Source organism: Chrysoperla carnea, chromosome 2 (genome assembly GCF_905475395.1).
Source record: "Chrysoperla carnea chromosome 2, inChrCarn1.1, whole genome shotgun sequence".
Lineage (NCBI taxonomy): Eukaryota > Metazoa > Arthropoda > Insecta > Neuroptera > Chrysopidae > Chrysoperla > Chrysoperla carnea.
Window position 1 is genome coordinate 592,145 of NC_058338.1, and position 19,290 is coordinate 611,434.

Consider the following 19,290-nt stretch of genomic DNA (forward strand, 5'->3'; position numbering starts at 1 on the left):
GAGATCTTTCCAACGAATGCAAAACCGTGGAAATCGGTTTGTGCGTTCTGGAGTTATAGCGTCAGGAAGGAAAACCCGACTTATTTTTATATAGTATATAACAAAAATTCAATGAAAAGTTCTTCCTGAAGTATTTGTGCACATTTTCGTTTATTTTCAACTTTCCAGCTTTGACCGAGACATGCCAAATTTAAAATGGATTTTTTTGCTCTTTCAATCAAATGAAAAAGTATCTTGTCAACCGTTAGAGATAGAACAAAAGTTTAAATGTAAAACTTATTCCTAAATTGACATACGGTATATACATGAAGGGTTACAACTATATTCATTCATATAATGTATTATAACAAAAGCAACAAGCAATTTTCATTTACGAGTTTTCCAGTTTATTATCTATCACGTTGAAAAGCGTTTTATATCGAAAACTAACTAGAAATCTACCTAGATATCGAATAAAACCATCCAGATCTAACTTAAACAACCGAAATAGTAATTATTATTATTATTACTGAACATATTCAATTTAATTCAAATATCAATTTAATTTAGGTTTAAGTACTATTTTTATTTCTAATTATTAATTAATCCGTCAGCGTTCAATCGTTCTAGTCATTCCGTCATCGTTAATCGTACGTTAAATGTTCTTGTAACTTTGTAAATCATAACCTCTACATAATTTTATATAATATAATAATTTAATTACATTATTATTGAATTATATTTCACCATATATATTTTGCAAGTTTTTTGTTTAATTTACTGAGTACGACTTATGTCTTTTTAGCTAGAATTTTTTGTCAGAACAGACTACAGTACCGAAGTTTCCAGAAGTATTTTGTGCCACCCTATTTTCCATTTAGCCGTTTCAATTCGTATCCGTTGTGACGTCACGTACCCACAGACAGATATATTTTTTTTAAAGTGTCCTAAAACTTAATATAATGTCAATGTTTGAATGTGAACTGTCACGCCTAATATAAGATTATTAACATTACAGTTCATTGATTTTATTGTAAATTCATGCATTGCACCCCAAACAAATTTATTTTAATGCAAAAAGGAACTAAAATATTGTTCAATATATTTTATTTTTATACAATTACTAGCTATTACTCGTCACGATTCAAGACTGGCAAACATTAGACGAACACTCTCTGGATGATTTGGGCACGCAGGCCTCATATAAGTAAAGCAAAAGTTATTAATTCCTCCCATCCAATTTTTCGCCTTCTGAGATTGATTTCTAGAAAAAAAGAAGTTTATCTTACATCCTTAATATTGAAAGTATCTTCAGGTTAAACACGATTCAGTAGTTTAACCGTGCAAGTGAAAGAGACAAGATGAGCAAACAAACAAACTTACTTTCGCATTTGTAATATTATTACGAATACAATGATATACAATATTTGAAATGTTTAAAATAAGGGCAATTTTATTTTGATAAGAATTCTTAGAAAATACTTTTTCCTGCCCTTTGAGAAATAAGCTTTTGGGTCGATTTGGAGTTGTTTTTACCGATTTGCCATTTTATTGGCTTTGCCATTTTTTTAGTAAATTAATTCTATACAAGAACTGACATAGATAAACGATTTTGGATACATGTGGGAAAGTTTGAAGATAAGAGTCAGGTTTTCAAGTATTTTAGAAATATTATCCGAATCGTAAATCCAAGCAATTCCGATTTATCCGAAGCGAAAACTTGTTAGACTCAACTTAAGCAACAGCTTCTAAAATTTTCAGTTTTTGATGAATCACAGTCACGCCTGTTCAGAAAATCTTGAAGAAATTCCCACACATTTTTCTTCAACGTAACTATATAGGTACCAAAAATTAACCAAATTTATTCAAAAACAAAAAAAAAGGTGAAATAATAATTGAAAAAAAGAAGGTTTTTGAGAAAGGTTAAGAACAAAAGCAAATAAATAGTTGTTGCATAAATAAATCAAATTTAAAATTCTTAAAGTCCATTTATTTTGTCCCTTTCTTTTAATAAATTCAGTTTTGACCGTTGGTCAAAATATCTTTATAAGTACAACAAAAATTAAGGATGTTCCAGCATGGTATTTGCAGTTTCTATGTTAAAGCAATGGTACAATTTTTTTTTCGACAGAATTTAACGAAAAATTAAATTTAAGAATTTAATAATGCTTACTATTAATTCCCAAAGTTTCAGAAATTTTGACCGTTTAAAATGGGAAATAATTATCCCAACGTCCCAATTTCGATCAATTTACGTCAAAATTAATATCTCGAAAGTGAAAATTAATTTCTAAATTTTTTTTTTAGAATTTTATTGTATAAACATTTTTTTCTACTTTTTCTTCAATATATAATAATATCATAAAAAATAGTTGGAGAGACCGGACATTTTACATGCTTTAAATGGGACATGACCCTCAAAATCGCGAACTTTGTCTTTAAATATCTCGCGATCTAAACGGTCAAAAATTATGAAATTTTAGGAATTCATAAATAAAGCTATTATAAACCCGAGAAAAAAAATTCGGCCAAATCTGTCGAAAAGTGATTTCATGCTGGTACTACCTTAAATATTTATGCAAATTTTTATGAACAGGATAATTTTGTAAGTTTATTCTTTTTGCTTATCGGTACGATTATTTTAAAAATTCTTTTGTAAAATGACCTATATATAGATCCATATGGTTTGACTGACCCATTTTTGAAATACTTACTTAAAATAAATAATTAAATTAATTTTTACTTTGCATTAATTCTCACGCAAAAAAATTGAAAAGGATTTTAAAATGAATGTGGAATTATTATTAATATTTATGAAGAAATTGTTTAAATAAAATTTATTTAGGACAAGATTCTATCTACTTAAGGCTCCACTGTTCTAAGGGATTGGGCTGAATAACGAATTTCTGGTCAAGAAGTCAAATACTTTTTTTATTGTTTAACGAATTAAATATTAAAGCTACTTTAACTTTGTAGTTTATGAATTAATTGTAATATTAGTTTAAAAAAGACATACTTTTGATTTACTAGTCAACCCAATATGTACGTACATTACCTGCATTTGGCTTGATCAAGATATTTATTATAACATGTTATAAAATTTCCTTGTTTTTACTTTACAAATTATCTCTGTTATCTTTAACTTCTGATAACTAACAACTCATTTTTTTGAATAAAAAGCTACTTTGGATAAAAAATATAAATTGACAGATTGTAAATTATTTTCAAAATATTCTCAAAATTCATGGCAAAAAAGTTTTAGTTTCCTAGGTTACACATTGATTTTGGGGTCGCTTTAAATTGTTGCACATTTCTTGGTTTTACCTCCCAGCCAGCAAACAAATTATAACGAGCGATAGTTCCAAAAAATTAGAAAAAGTTCACAACCTTTTCAAAGGTGAAACTCACTAAATTTGTTCGTTATTTTTCCAATAAATATCTCAGCAATAAATCAAACACCAAAAAGAATTATAATAAATTGATTCTCTGACCGAATGGGTCCGCATAAAATCGAAAATTACATAAAAATCGAATTTTGAATAATAATTATATTTTTCAGCTATTTATGAATATGTAAAGGTATTTATTTATTTAAAGACCTTACAAATAAAATATTATTCCCCCTTTTATATTTTTATGTAAAATATTTCTACGATAAAGACCCTCTTTATAACAACAAGAAGCTATGGTAGTAACTGGACAACGATCAACCAGGACAAGCAGACGTAAAAACTTTTAAAGAATGTAATAAAGTTTAGTGTGGTCACGGATTATTGATTTTAAACGATATTTGATACTGCTATAGCAGCCTAAAAACTTATAATATTCCCATGCACATATATTATCTTATTAATATAATTACATAGCATGTCTAGGTATGTCATTTAAATACTCAACCGTATACAAATCTTTATTTTTTGGAACCGTATCAAAATCGATCCAAAAACTTTTAATTTATTCGTACAAATTTATTTATTTTTGTGTGCATTTGAAAAATAATTTTATGACACTTTGAATTCTTTATTTTGTACTTTCAATAAGAAATAAAAATTTTATTTTGAAACGATTCAAGGGAAAAGTTGAGGCTAGTTGAAAAAATTTTTAGGATTTATCATCATCACTACATATTATAAAACAAAGTCGCTTTTTCTGTCCCTATGTCCCTATGTCCCTATGTACGCTTAAATCTTTGAAACTACGCAACGGATTTTGATGCGGATTTTTTTAATAGATAGAGTGATTCAAGAGGAAGGTTTTTATGTATAATACATCTATATTATAGTAGAGTAAAGGATTGAAATAGGGGTTGAAAGGGATATGCTTCAAAAACTAAAAAAGTTGGGAATCGATTAAGCTCAAATATTGACACGATATACAACCAGCTTCAATGATCTATTGTTTTTATCTACTTTTAACCTTCGGAGGTTAGAAAGGTGTAGCGAGAAAGTGGGAAGGAATTATCGAATATTTACAAATATACCTAAGTGGGGTATCAAATAAAAGAGCATGACGTATACATTACAAAACTGTTATCCAACGAAAGGAAATGTGGAGAGAGGGGTGCAAGTAGGGATGTTGCCCAGCAAAGCGGGTAGTTCACAACTAGTCAATACTATTTAACGATAGGTACAAGGTGTTTCAGGGTTTTCCTGGTAGAAATATTTGTTGCCAGTCCATAGTCCATATTGTACTCATCGTTAAATAGTATTGATTCATATGCGAAAGTTCGAAATCCGTATACGTGCAGTTTTATTGCCTCGGACTCCTCGCTTATAAATAATAAACACTTTTATAACTATAATTACTCCAGATATAATATAATAACTGATTCAAGTCAGTGTGTTCTGTTATTTGTTTTTAAAACTATATTTTACATAAATTCAATAAAGATATTAAAATATTAAAATATATTAAATTATTAAATATTAAATTAAATTATATACAATTAAATTGGTATTTAATATTTAAATGAAGTATTGTGTTTTAAACAAATGTAAATTGTAAATAAATATCCATCATATTATTTTGTACGCGCAATTTTTATAAATATTTTAGCGCCATTTATAATCACAGCGCCATTTTTACCTACAAGAGAGCTCAGCTCGCTGTTTATTTTATATAATTTATATTATTAAATCATCTAAATTGAATTATATTAAAATATATTAAATATGAAATATGAATACAAAATTATTATGGATGCTTTAAACTGTATGCTTTGTAAATTGTATGCTTTGTTTTGTAGCTTAAATATTGAAGGTATAAATATGTTTTATACAAAATATCCTTTTAATCGACTACAGTTTCTGTTTTGCTGGCTCAATTTTCTATTATCTCAATTCTATATAGAGAAATAATATTAAGATTTAATTTTTTTCACTATGTAATTTGTATAACACATTTGTAAGAAAATTGCCTATAAATGAAAAATAAAAGTACTTCTCTAGTCTGTTTTAAGGCTCCTCCAGCCTACGGTACCGCACTGTGGAATTCCGTACGGGTCCACCTAGTTAAACTAGAGTAAACATTCTATATCCACGATTTATCTTTCAAAGAGGGGAGGGCGCAAAAAAATGGTGCGATTATGAAAACGCTCGTTTTTGAGTTATTATATCTACAGGCAGACGGACAGACAACCGGAAATGGACAAATTAGGTGATTTTATATACACCTACCCCAACATTTTCTTCGTAGCATCAATATTTTTATGCTTCACAAACTTTTAATTAAACTTAGTTTACCTTGATATATTTCATGTTAAAAAGATATAAAATAAACAAAGATTTTCGTGAATTTTGAATTTATAAAAGTAGAATTTTTGTACTTTTTAATATATTTTTGATTACCATTTTCGAGGTAAAAACAATAATTTTCTATAAGAAAGCTATAATAAAATACAGCAGGTGTATGAAAATTGTCACCCATATAAAATGGATAATGCGGTGAATTGTAGAAAATCTATTAAAAACATATAATATTTAAAAGATGTTGTTGGAAGGGAAATTATTAAAATCCAAAAGTGTTTGACGACGCGTTCTTTTACTTCTTAATATTATTTTAATTATTTGTACAAAATTTAAATTTTATTATTTTATATATTTAATATTCTATCTTTGTTACTACTGATACTGGGTGGCACTCACTGTCATTCTTACAATTAACTATAACTTTAAGGTTTTTCAGCACATTCAAAGTTCATTTTTTTAAGCTCAATCAACGATTAATTTTTGTGTAAAACTTTGTTAAATATCACAATTTTAAAATGAAATAATTCCAAATTTTGCACTTCAAGAGACTCCAAAACTGTGTTTATTGTGATCAAGAGACTTTAAACTATCATCTACCGCAAAAAAAAAACTTGCTCAAACAGCCGAACAACTTTAATAAGAATCAAAAAGCTACAAATAAAATTTAAAATATTTGGAATTTTAACGTTCTTAGAAACATTTAATATGATAAGTAGTAGTGCCACCCAGTACTTAATATTTTATAATTGATCAGCTAATTGATAAATAATTGTTTGTGTGAGACAAGAGACAATACCACAGACATTTGTCACACATGTTGAGACATTCAAATCTCATTTTAAATATATGTATACGAATCTACTAACGGTAGGTGGGTGCGCCCTTGGAGCGGCCTTGGAGCTTCTTACATGCATGCACTGTTATATGAGTGTAAACGCTTTAGAGGGTGAGTTAACCATGGAGAACGTATAAGTTTGAGAGGTGACAGCTGTAATTTTATTGCCCTTTTGTAAATTATAATCGTTAATATATTATTTTAAATCATTTTGTTTTAATTAATTTATAAACTTTTTACAATTACGTATTATTACTTTTATTTAACCCTTAACTAGCAACGTTAAGCAACCTCAAACGGAATAAACCTAAATTTTATACCATAACGAAATTTCCTAATCAACTGTATGTGTGGGTTTTCTTATTAAACGTACCTAATTTTTTTGAAACTTTACGGACTTATTTCAAAACTTTTCCCACTTGTATTCAGCTGTTTTCCTATGTGCAATTCAAGTACACAGTTTTGTACTTAACCAATCAAAATATAACTTAAATAAAAGATGCAGACTTTGATGGGATACATTTATGGTTGGAAAAATAATCCAAAGTGACTATTTTGCTTCTTCAAGAAGTTATTTAATAAAAAATTGGTGTTTTCGATTTAATGTTGAAGAAAAATGGGAAAGAATTTCTTAAATGAAACGATTATATCCAAATTTAAAAAAATATATATTATATGATTCTTTGTAAAATTAATATTGAACTAAAATTAAGTTAATTATGAATACAAAGATAATACTGACATGTGTAACTAAATTTGTAGCTCCATTTATGGATCCAATTTGTTGGTCGAAATTTTGGTTGTTTGTCTGAAAAATATTTTTAATTAAAATATTAATAAAATAACTTTTTCTAAAAACATTTGATGAACAGAAAAATAATATTGGTGAATCCTTTTAACTATCCTGAAAGTCAAAGTCAAATACAAGATTTTCGTAAGGACCCGAACCAAAAACATAATTTTTTACGCTTTGTTCAATGATAATCTTTGTAATTTTGTTTGGTTAAAAAATTTTAGGTACAATTCTTACCTTAACATCTGTTAAAATTTCCTTGAAAAACTCAGCAGTGGCCTTAGGTTTGGCAGGGCGTGACTCATTCTTGAAATCCGTATGAAATAATCCAAATTTATGTCTACAAAATATTTTCAATTTTAGCGAACTTTTCTTATAAAGAAAAACTTTATAGAATATACTAACGTGTAACCCATTTCCCATTCGAAATTATCCATTAAACACCAAGCAGTATATGCTAAAACATTACAGCCATGATTAACCACTGCATCGTACACCGCATCCAAATGATCCTAAAAAAATCCAATAGAAATTATTTTCTTCTTTAAATATTCCGAAAATTATTTTACCTTATAATAATCAACACACTCATAGTTTTCCAACTTATCATGCGAGCTTCCACAACCATTTTCCAAAATTAGAATTTTTGGATTATTGTAAATCTTCTTTAAATAGATCAAAACCAGTTTTAAACCTTCTGCGTGGTTCTAAAATTACACAATTAACGATTTAAATGATTTAGAAATTAGAACATTCGTGGGAACATAATTTTCCCAGGAAGAGAGAGGTTGCTAAAGTAAGGTATTTTCATAATCGAAGGCTTCTGTTTCGGAGGATCTATGGTGTTGTTATTTTGTATGTCGAAAGTATGCATTAATTTTAAATTTGTCGGGCAATTAAAAACATCCAGATCGATTAAAAGAGTAGCCCAGATTTCTGAAAAGAAAAATAAATTTGTTTTTACCCTTAACCACTCTACGGTTGTGTTTTTCCAAGTCACATCATAAACTCCTTTGTAATATCCTAGATCATCTGTAAATGAAGGTATTGGCTGTGGTTCAGATGGTATCCGAGGTTGTTTGTAACTTGTGTAATAATTTACACCCAAAAAATCGTACGCATTACGAATATATTCAATTTCAGCGATTGTCCATTCGGGTAATCTTGATTTCAGGAAACCTTGTTCCATACTTTTATTGGCAATCGTTGCCTTTAATATGTCTGGAAAATCTCCGGTACTTGAGTATATTGGATCCGCAAATAATCCATACTGTAGAAAGAATTTTCGATTATAACTTATTTCCATTTGTATCACAAAAATCCCGTGAAAGTAATAAAATTTGGCCAGAATACTTACAACCATAGTCCGTAGCTTTTCAATCACTTCGATGTCTTCTGTAGAATTTGTTAAAGGCTCGTACCAATTGAAACTATAACCAATTCCCATCATGCCTAAAAATTATCAGGAGAGGGTTTACTTATCAACCCATTTGCCAATTAAAAATTTATTTCCCAAAAACCTTACCTTTATTCTCCGTATCATAATATTTCTTATACAAATGATAGACACGAGCATGCGCCAGAATAACATTCCGTGCGCATAAATAATTCGAAATGCCAGATGAGCCATATATTGGAGGCCAATCATTACTCAAATCATGCTGACGACACACATTATCTGGCTCAATAAATGTTACCCAAACTTTAACTTTATCGGCAAAATTATCCAAAACAATTCGTGCATAATTCTCAAAATAATCAACAATCAGTTCATTTGTCCATCCACCGAAATCTTGAATATTTTGTGGAATATCGAAATGATTCATCGACACAATTGGAATTATATTATTCTCTATTAATTTATCGATTAAATTATGATAATATCGAAGGCCAGCGGCGTTACCACGTTGCATTGGTATCGGTGCGATTCGAGGCCATGATAATGAAAAGCGATAAAATTGTACACCCAAATATTTAAGCATACTAATATCACGATCCAGATTATGATATGAATCACAGCTTACATCAGCATTGGATCCATCAACGACTCGACTTGGATCTTCATGGATAAAATGATCCCATATACTTTCCACTCTGCCTGTAAAATTGACAAGTTTCTTCAAATAATTATGGTTACAAGATGATGATCTAAAGATCCGTGGAAATTTTGAGGCAGGGGATAATATTCTCACCTGACTCATTCCATGCTCCCTCAATTTGATTGGCTGATGTAGCAACACCAAATTTTAGTTTATAGTTCTTTGCTAAGTCATGAATTTTCAATCTCGTTTCATTGTAATTTTGACTCTGTGTTAATCTAAAAAAAATAAAAGAAAATTCCAGCTTATAATATTTAAACTTGGAAACTTGGAGGGGGAGGGGAGGTGATGAATTCCTCTACGCGCCTAGACTTCAGAACCCTTACACGTTTTCACCATGAAGAAAATTTATCACAGATACTGTTTATGCAATTTAAACATTACCTTACGACGCTTTCCAAAAAGGAAACATAAAAAAAACTTTAGTTTTTGACGCTTTTTCGATATTTTTAGAGCATGATTTTACATTTGCGTTATGCAAATTGCCTAGTTTAAGATATTTTTAGAGCATTTTCTAACATTTACGTCATACAGATTGCCTGGTTGACTAGTTGACTAGTCATGTGATAGCCGAACCAATTTAAACTTTTACAGTTTGTGCTTTTTTATCCGATATCGAGTGATTTTGGAGTCCATTATAAAAATTCTTAGAAATTCAAGAATTAAATTGTTTAAACTTACGTGATGACACAACAAACGAGGAATGCTTTACAATAAACTTCCATAATTTTGAACAATTAAAAACGAACTATGTATTTACATCACAGCATTCAATCATAAAACTGTAGACTTGAAGCCTGAATTACAAAGCATCATAAAACTTTATCTTTTTAAGTAACTTTATTATTAATAAGATTAAAACTATTAAGTAAGTAATAAAATGAAGAAAACAAAGTTAAAACTGTTTATTTATTTTGAATTAAACACCACTACTTGCTTAAAATGGTGTTCGTTTGGAAAATAGCACGTAATGGAAAAATTTTTACTTCTAGTAATAATAGTAATAATTGAAATGAACTTGAAAGTTTAACAAAATGAAGCCGTGATAAAACTTTAAGTTTAATTAAACTACTGACGATAGTGACGCCTGTCAGTCTTGCCCATAATTCACTAAATTATTTTAAGACAAGTCCAACAATTGGTCTCAATCCAGATCTATGGATTAGGACCACTTGCTGGGATCAAATTTTGCAGGATGACTGTTCAGAATCACTTCCAATTATCAAACAAACAGGCAGTTTCTAGAACCATCACTTAGTGGCAGTCGCGGTTTTTAGTGATAGCTCGGGATTGGGACTATTTCCTGGGCTCAAATTTTACTGGATGACTGTTCAGAATCCTGGGGGAGTATTCCACTTAGAAATTCTCGGAACCTTACAGGGTGGCTTGAGGCATTACTTACCATCATATTTAATGTTCAGCAGACCGTAACCATAACCATCAGTAAATCATATGGCCAGCTCCCAAACTATTCGTAATGGAAGAACTCGATACATTTTTTATGACATACTAGCTGAATACAGAGAATTACAAAATTATCCCCTCTTTGTATCCAACTATTCCATCTGGCAGTCCTGGAGCAAGCCCCTAAATCAACAGCCAAACCAATGTTTATGAAAACTAATCTGATTGGCAAATTCCATCTATGGGGTATGGGTATGGAAGTTAGCGGACCATGCTCTAGCATCGCCAAATAGACCCTTGCACTCTATCCCCGCTACGCTTTTCAGTGGCTGTTATAAACCAACTGATGTACTGAAACTCAGGATTTGCCTAGCGCTGAGTTTCTTAATTTCTTCTGGTTCGACTATGGCCGAACCAAACCATTTCCTTCGCTGCTGTATGAGCGCCGGGCAGTAACAGAGAAAGTGGATCGATGTTTCTTCTGAATTTTCTCCGCATCTGTCACACGCGGGAGATAGTCTTTTCCAATCTGATGTTGGAACTTGTTCAGGTTATCCTGCTCTGTGAGTAACTCTACGATGACTCTAATATCAGCTCTGTTTAGTTTTTTTTTCTAAACCATCCCTGAACTATAGCGAACAAAACAAAAAAAAGAATTTGAAAATCGGTCCAGCCGTTTTTGAGTTTTAGCGAGACTAACGCACAGCAATTTATTTTTATATATACAGATTAGGAGCTATAGGAGATCCATTTGGATCTTTTCCCGTTGTGCATGTGACGAACTAAAGTTATGGAATGTTTTTAAAATGTATAAATAAATAATTTTCATTAACATTTTATTAAAATATGATAACAACATATTATTTACAATTACATTTTTTTTTACTACATATTTTTTATTTAAATAAAAATTATTTTTAAAATAAATAAATTAAATTCGCTGTTTAAAAATAAATATTAAATCATAAGATTTTGTGTTAAAATTAAATTGAAAAGTATAACTAGCAGGATTACGAAATTGTTTAAATTTCCTAATAAATATCTGAGGGAAGCACTACCATTCATTTGTGGGTCGACATTCGATGGGGGTTGATGTGGACTTACTGTTGTCGATGGATTAATAGTCGTCTCATTCTAGAAAAAATAATGCTATATTAATTCTAATGAACGGATCAAGGATCAAGCACGCTTTATTTCAAATCTTTGGAAAAAGTTTTTTTTTTTTTTTTTTTAAAGATTTTACCTTTTCATCACTGAGGATCGCGTGGAAAAAGTGAGCTGTTGCTTTTGGTTTTGTATGACGTGTTTCACTATCGAAATCAGTTTCAAATAATCCAAAACGTTCCCTAAAATAAACAAAGTTGTTGATCAAAAAATTACAAACGATAAAAACCATCAAATTAAATGGAAAAGTGGAAATAGCTTTAAAGGGACCAAAACAGTGCGAGAAACTGAAATACCATAACAAAATAGGCCAGTTTATACTTACGTGTATCCTTTTTCCCATTCAAAACTATCCATAAGAGTCCACGCACTGTAGCCAATCACATTACATCCTTCATTAACGACAGCATAATAAACGGCATCCAAATGATCCTGTAGGAATCGAATTTCATTACGTTTATTTATCAAATTTGGTGCAAAAAATGAGCTAAACTCAACTTAATAAATAAAAACTTACCTTTGGGAATTAGGAAGTTAAATAGCATTGATTCATATGCGAAATTTCGAAATCTGTGTAAATACAGTTTTTCAAGGACTACGGTTCTACTTTTAAGGATAATATAAATTAAAATATAATAAAATACCTTAAAATATGAAACACATTCGAGATTTTCCAATGTACTTTCAGCAGTTCCACATCCATTTCCCAAAATCACTACTTTTGGATTATTATACACATTTTTAATATACAATAAAACATTCTTTAACCCTGTAGGATAATTCTGCAAAATAACATTTTAAGAAAATCTTAGCCATACAAAGCATAAATTGTTCGAAACTGACAATAACCTGATATATCCAAAATTTAGCCATTTAAGTAAAATAATATTAATTATGCTTACCTGCAACAAAGAAATTGATGTTTTGGTCCAATTTGCATCGAACACCCCTTCACGAATACCCAAATCGTCTTCGTATGATGGAACTGGATAAATTTGCTCCGATGTTTGTGGTAATTGATACGACGTAAAATATGTGATACCCATAAAATCGTAGGTATTTCGAATAAATTCAATTTCAGCAATTGTAAATGATGGTAATCGTGAATTACGGAAACCTTGTTCTTTGCTTTTATTTGCAATTTGCGATTTTAATAGTTCTGGAAAATCACCGTACTCAGAGTGTATTGGATCGGCTTGAATCCCATACTAAACAATGGAAAACAAATAATTGACTGAGTTAGTTGTTAGAATACCATGTCCAGATAGTTTTGATCACGGAATCGTTTATTTTTTTACAAATATAAACAAAATACTCACAAAAAGTTTACGAAATCTTTCGACAGATTCAATATCTTCGGTGGAATTTGTTACAGGCTCATACCAATTAAACAATAAGTTTATACCCATAATTCCTGAAATCTCAGTCATAAATTTAGAAATGCTAAAGTAAAACAAAACTATGGAAATATAAATTTCGAAAAATTTTATCGAAACTTCGAAAAATGATCTTACAAAATTGAACATTAACTCAATCATTTAAACGATAAAAAGTTTGGTATTTCCCAAAAATTTGTGCGAGAATTAAAAACAAATTGAATAAATTTTACCTGTATTGTCGGTATCAAATTGACTTTTATACAATCGATAAACCGTTGCATGAGCCAAAAATAAATTTCGCAAACATAAATAATCCGCTATACCGGATGAACTAATTTCTGGTGGCCAATCATCTGTACCATAATGTTTATGGCATATCTGTTCCGGTAGATCAAATGTTATCCAATCTTTAACCTTGGATGCGAAATTCTTAAATACAAGTTGAGCATAATTCTCGAAATATTCGATGATCAATTCGTTCGTCCATCCACCTAATTTATTAAGTAAAAATTAGGTATGTGTGTTCTATGGTGATTTTAAAAAGTCATGTCCTTTTGGGATTTGACAAAGAAAGTGGTCGATTTCAATATTATAGGACGTTGCATCATGCCCCGGGCGCTCACAAAGGGCGCTAAATTAAGCTCCCTACGCCACTGTTCTAAATTCAAATAAAATTGAAAGACACTGTGTTCAATTGAAATCCACCGCTTTCTTAGTTAAATCCAGAAAGGGAAATTTTGATAAAACTAACCAAAATCCTGAATATTTTGTGGTAAATCGTTATGATACAACGTAATTACCGGTGTAATATCATTTTCAATTAATTTATCGATTAACGAATGATAATAGTTCAAGCCTTCATCGTTAACCGCAGCATCACGCATCGGTGTGGGTGAAATCCGTGGCCATGATATTGAAAAACGATAAAATTTCACACCCAAATATTTTAACATTTTTATATCACGATCGATATTATGATACGAATCACAGCTGATGTCACCATTTGATTCATCCATGATTTTCTCTGGATGTGTGTGAACAAATCGATCCCATATACTTTCGGTTTTACCTGTAGCAAAAGCGTTATTATTTGGCATTAAAAGATAAATAATTAATTGTAGAAAATTCAATTTCTAACCTGATTCATTCCATGCTCCTTCTATTTGATACGCGGATGTCGAAACTGCAAATACAACTGAATGTTCATTTTTTAACTTTGTTATTTTTTCTCTTGTTTCGTTATAATTTTGAGCCGTTGCATTTCTAAAACAGAAAAAAAAACTCATTTAAATTAGGGGGAACAAAAATTGGAGCAAAAAAAAAACGTAAGCTGTATTCGTAGCCGTAAATCGATCATCAAAGTGATTGAAGAGACAATGACAAAGTAACTTGTATTCTGTCTCGCCTAGTTTCAAAGTCATGCGACTTTTTTAAGGCCATTTCTAAATACTTTCTAAAAATATAAAATCGAACTTACTGCATCAAAACACATAAAATTAAATAAAATACAATTTGGCACATAATGAATCGATATCCAAAATAATAATCGTAGTCACTGAGGTAGAAATCACTGGTTTGAATCCCCCAAAAACTAATAATTAAGTCACTTAATTAGTAGAAACAATATATTACTTGCGCTGCTAAGTAAAAAAAAAAACTCTATTATTTATGTTTGACTTAGATAACGAACAAAATATTTTAAATTTACAGCTGTTTGGAACTCAAAAAACTATTTCAAGGCGATTTTTAATAGCACTCATTCAAGTCACTATTGACTGTATACATGCTTCGTAGTTTTATGGAAAAATTATTTATAATCAAGAAAAATTTAATTTTTAATTTTGACTTCAATAGTGTTAAAAAGATCCTGAAATGGAAAATATCATGCTTAAGGACGTTTTTAACACTCCTTACGGCGTAAAAAAACAATTTGTTCTGTCTAGTTAATTCAAAGCTTGATCAGTGTTGGTTTGTAAACTTAACACTGTGACAATCTCCTTGCTTTGTCTTTGTAACTAAAGTTAAAAGTTGCCAACAAGATTTTTGCCCGAATGAAGGCACTTTTGAGAGATTATGCAAAACTTCTCCTGTAGTACCTAAAACTTCTATTTTGCACCAAATTGTCTATTTCTAAAAGAAAAATTGTTCCTAAGCCTCCCTCCTCCCATCTTGGGCCAAAAGCTTGGTGCAAAAGCTGGATGCACCCATGAAGACTTCAAATTTTTGAGCCAGTATAATGGAAGTAGTGCGATGAATGTAATCAAGACAAGAAAGAATGAAAAATTGTGAAATGTAAATATTTAAAAAAGACTTAATTAAAATTAAAATAAAACGTAAAATTGAATGGTTTGTTATCTGTTTAAACAATTTAAATTACGATTAACCGCTTAGTCAGCTAGCTAAAGCTAAGAGGGAGTATTGTGGGTAGTTAGAAAAGTATCGAAACAGCAAGTGATTGAGTCAATCACTCAGTTCAATTTTAGTGCAATTGTATTGCCGGACAGGATGTAAAAAATTCACTCGAAGCACTCGATATTTTCAATGACGATACGTTTCCAAATGTCTACGCTGCGCGTTCTAACAGTTTTGCCTGTCTCCAAACATAGCATAGGTCGGCAATGTCTGAAGATTAGCCAAACGGCTTTAGCTTCGCAAAATATACATCGCGGTATAGAGATCGATGGGCTTAGAATTTGGAAAAGTTTTCTGTGTTTAGAATTTGAAAAATATATATCACATTTATTGACCTTACATGATAAAAAAAAGTCTAAACCCCACGACCCCTCTTGGATGATTCCTTCACACGAGCCTGCTAGGTCAGATACTCGCTACCGAAGTAAGAAAAGTGAATTTATTTTAAATTTGTTTGCTTTTTATATCAGAAAACTTAAAAATTACGGAAAAATTATTAACAGAGATAAGAAACTGGGCAAACAACAAATCAAACTAGTTGTGGTGAATACAACCTATTAGGGCCAGACCATTTTATTTCTGATATGCAATATATTATTGTATTCTGCTAATGCTAATTTTGAGCACATTTTTCGAAAAAGGGTTTGTAGTATTAAAAGGCGGTAAAATCTGGATCTCTTGATTAATAATAGTTAAGAGCTAAAGAAAAAATTTTATCTAGTTTTACTTTCCGAAGACGGGTTTGTAGGTAAATAATCAAATTTCGAATTAGTTTTGAATTATAATTTTATTAAAACCAAATAAATAAGCACTAAATAAAAAATTTTATTTTCTAATTTCGAGGAGCTGCTTTGGACTTCTTCAGGATTAATAAATGGATCTTTGGAAACCTGGAAAAAATTTATTAAATAAGATTTCTAAAATTTGTACTGAGAACTTTTATTTTACATACATTTAACCCATCCAAAATTTCTTTAAAGAAGTACGCTGTTGCTTTTGGTTGAGTAGAACGTTTTGCATCAGTAAAATTGGTACGAAATAACCCATATCGATAGACGTAACCTTCAATCCATTCAAAACTATCCATTAAACTCCAAATGCCATACGATTGTACATTACAGCCTTCATTTACAACCGCATCGTAAAGTGCATCCAAATGACCCTACAATCAATAATATTCGTAAGTAAACACTTTGACTTTTTGTCCGCACTTTCTCGAATATCATTTAGGCTTCTCGCTTAGCAAAACGGAGCTCCTAGCCCTAATATACCAGTTCTGCCGTCTTCTTTTTTATCATTTAGATTGCCCTGAGTAAAATTTTAGAACAACTTACCTTAAAATATTTCACACAATTGTAGTTGTCCAAAGTATCTCGAGCTGTTGCGCATCCATTTTCCATAATAAGAACTTTTGGATTATTGTACGTATTTTTTATATACAGCAAAACTTTCTTCAAACCTTCTGGATAATCCTTCAAAATTTACAGACACATTAATAATTCAGCAATAAATTTTGGAACAGTCCTTAAAAAATCCTTACCATTATTCGTGGATTTTCTGTTGGTTCCCAATTTGGATCAGGTGGAGCAAAATAATAATTAATGTCATCCAAAAAAGATGGTATTTTAATATTGAATTTTATGTCTCCTACCGTAATATTCGCGTCTTTTTGATTCCTATAAATTCTATTTGGAGTATAATAATTCAAACCAAAAAAATCCGAAGTATTACGAATGTATTCAACTTCATCCTTTGTAAATAAAGTTAATCGTGATTTATGAAATCCTTGCTCTTTACTTTTTTTGGAAACTTTTTCTTTAAAAATTTCTGGATAATCACCATGTTGCGAAAAAATTGGATCCCAGTAAATTCCACTCTAAAACATAAAAACAAATTTTTTTTTCATTCGTTATGCCATTTCAGACAATTCAGGTAGATTTCAGTATAACTGGATTGTGGCTCGTATCAAAGTAAACGTTCATAGTGAACTATGTGATCGGTGGCGTGCCCAAAATATTGTGAGGCGTTCTAATTGTGTTTGCGCGTTATTGGTTCAGCATCCCTGGTCAAATCATTCTATAGTGCAGTTTTTTTTTAAATATAAGCCTGCTTATGACTGTCACATTGGCCGCTTGACTTTAATTAGTGAATTTTTCGAGTCCTAAAAAGTGGTACGTATTTTGTGCAAAATTCTATGAGGACATCTTTTAAGCTGACAGATAAAATTAAAAAATGTTGTACCATAATGAAATCCAACTCTTTTCTCCGTCGGATCCTTTTTTTGATTATTTTAATTATTTTTTGTTAATGTAAATGAACGACTTACAATAATTTTACGGAACATTTGTATAAACTCCAAGTCTTCGGTGGAATTTGACATTGGCTCGAACAAATCTAGTCTTGTAACCAACCCAATAAGACCTTGATTTTTTTCATTATACTTCTGTTTATATAAATGATAAACTTTAGCATGAGCCATAAATGTATTTCTCAAACATAAATAAACAGCAACTCCTGATTCTTCCTTAGAGGGCGGAAGTGGATCAAATCCATATTGGAAAGCACAGGCAATATCGAGCTGATTGATAGTGACCCACACATTCACCTTATCAGCAAAATTATCAAATACAATTCTTGCAAAATGCACAAAATAATCGATGGTTTCTGCATTTGTCCATCCACCTAAATCGCTCACACTGATTGGCAAATCGAAATGTGATAATGTTACTATTGGTGTGATATTATTTGCGATTAATTGATCAATTAAATTGTGATAATACTGTAACGCTTCTTGGCTAACACCATCATGCAATATTGGTGTGGGTAAGAGTCTGGACCATGATATTGAGAGGCGATAAAAGTGTACACCCAAAAATTTCAGCATATTTATATCTCGTTCGAGATTATGATATGAATCTACACTAATATCGGCTGTCGAGTGATCGTGAATTTTTTCTGGATGTTCGTGGGTAAAACGGCTCCACATAGTTTCACCTTTCCCTAACAAGAAAAAAAAATTTTTCGTAAACAAGCGCAAAGTAAAGTAAATTATAATAATTTTTGATCGATTACCCGATTCATTGCATGCCCCTTCATATTGAAATGCCGATGAGGAGACCCCAAACTTAACATTATATTTTTCTATTAGTTCTGCAACTTTTTCTCTTGTTTCTCTGAAAGTTTGAGCGTTGGCTGCTTGTCTAAAGAATATTTTAAAATTAAAATTTGAATTTAGTCGAATTTTATCTATTTGAACATTGACGTCTTTTCAAAAGGGTGGGAAAAAGAAAATTACGACATGGACCGAAAATTTCAAGTCATTTAACACATTTATATTTTGTATAACGACGCTTAAAAATAGGAATTACTATTGTTTAGCCATTATTGAATAAAAATTGCATAAAAATAAAACTTAAAACTTACGCAACCGTTGCAATACACAATAAGAGGTAAAACTTCATTTTAAAAAAATAAAATT

At 30.5% G+C, this 19,290-nt stretch overlaps 3 protein-coding genes across 3 annotated transcripts; all 3 read right to left on the minus strand.

Moving 5' to 3' along the window:
- Nucleotides 1–6,359: 6,359 nt before the first annotated feature.
- LOC123294134 (myrosinase 1-like) lies at nt 6,360–10,268 on the minus strand. Its single transcript, XM_044875224.1, has 10 exons — nt 10,135–10,268; nt 9,547–9,671; nt 8,880–9,452; nt 8,712–8,806; nt 8,319–8,624; nt 7,924–8,061; nt 7,760–7,866; nt 7,592–7,694; nt 7,265–7,369; nt 6,360–6,377 (listed from the first exon to the last, which is right to left on the minus strand). Exons 1-10 carry the CDS (start codon nt 10,176–10,178, stop codon nt 6,360–6,362), a joined length of 1,614 nt encoding a protein of 537 aa, XP_044731159.1. The 5' UTR covers nt 10,179–10,268.
- Nucleotides 10,269–11,808: 1,540 nt separating this feature from the next.
- LOC123292308 (myrosinase 1-like) lies at nt 11,809–15,036 on the minus strand. Its single transcript, XM_044872908.1, has 10 exons — nt 14,878–15,036; nt 14,539–14,663; nt 14,152–14,469; nt 13,631–13,891; nt 13,341–13,435; nt 12,924–13,229; nt 12,666–12,803; nt 12,347–12,453; nt 12,101–12,203; nt 11,809–11,991 (listed from the first exon to the last, which is right to left on the minus strand). The coding sequence occupies exons 1-10, from the start codon at nt 14,919–14,921 to the stop codon at nt 11,815–11,817; spliced, it is 1,674 nt and encodes a 557-aa protein (XP_044728843.1). The 5' UTR covers nt 14,922–15,036; the 3' UTR covers nt 11,809–11,814.
- A 1,608-nt stretch (nt 15,037–16,644) lies between these two features.
- On the minus strand, nt 16,645–19,273 carry LOC123294135 (myrosinase 1-like). Its single transcript, XM_044875225.1, has 7 exons — nt 19,236–19,273; nt 18,885–19,012; nt 18,139–18,812; nt 17,353–17,688; nt 17,147–17,284; nt 16,772–16,974; nt 16,645–16,702 (listed from the first exon to the last, which is right to left on the minus strand). The coding sequence occupies exons 1-7, from the start codon at nt 19,271–19,273 to the stop codon at nt 16,645–16,647; spliced, it is 1,575 nt and encodes a 524-aa protein (XP_044731160.1).
- Between the last annotated feature and the right edge of the window lie 17 nt (nt 19,274–19,290).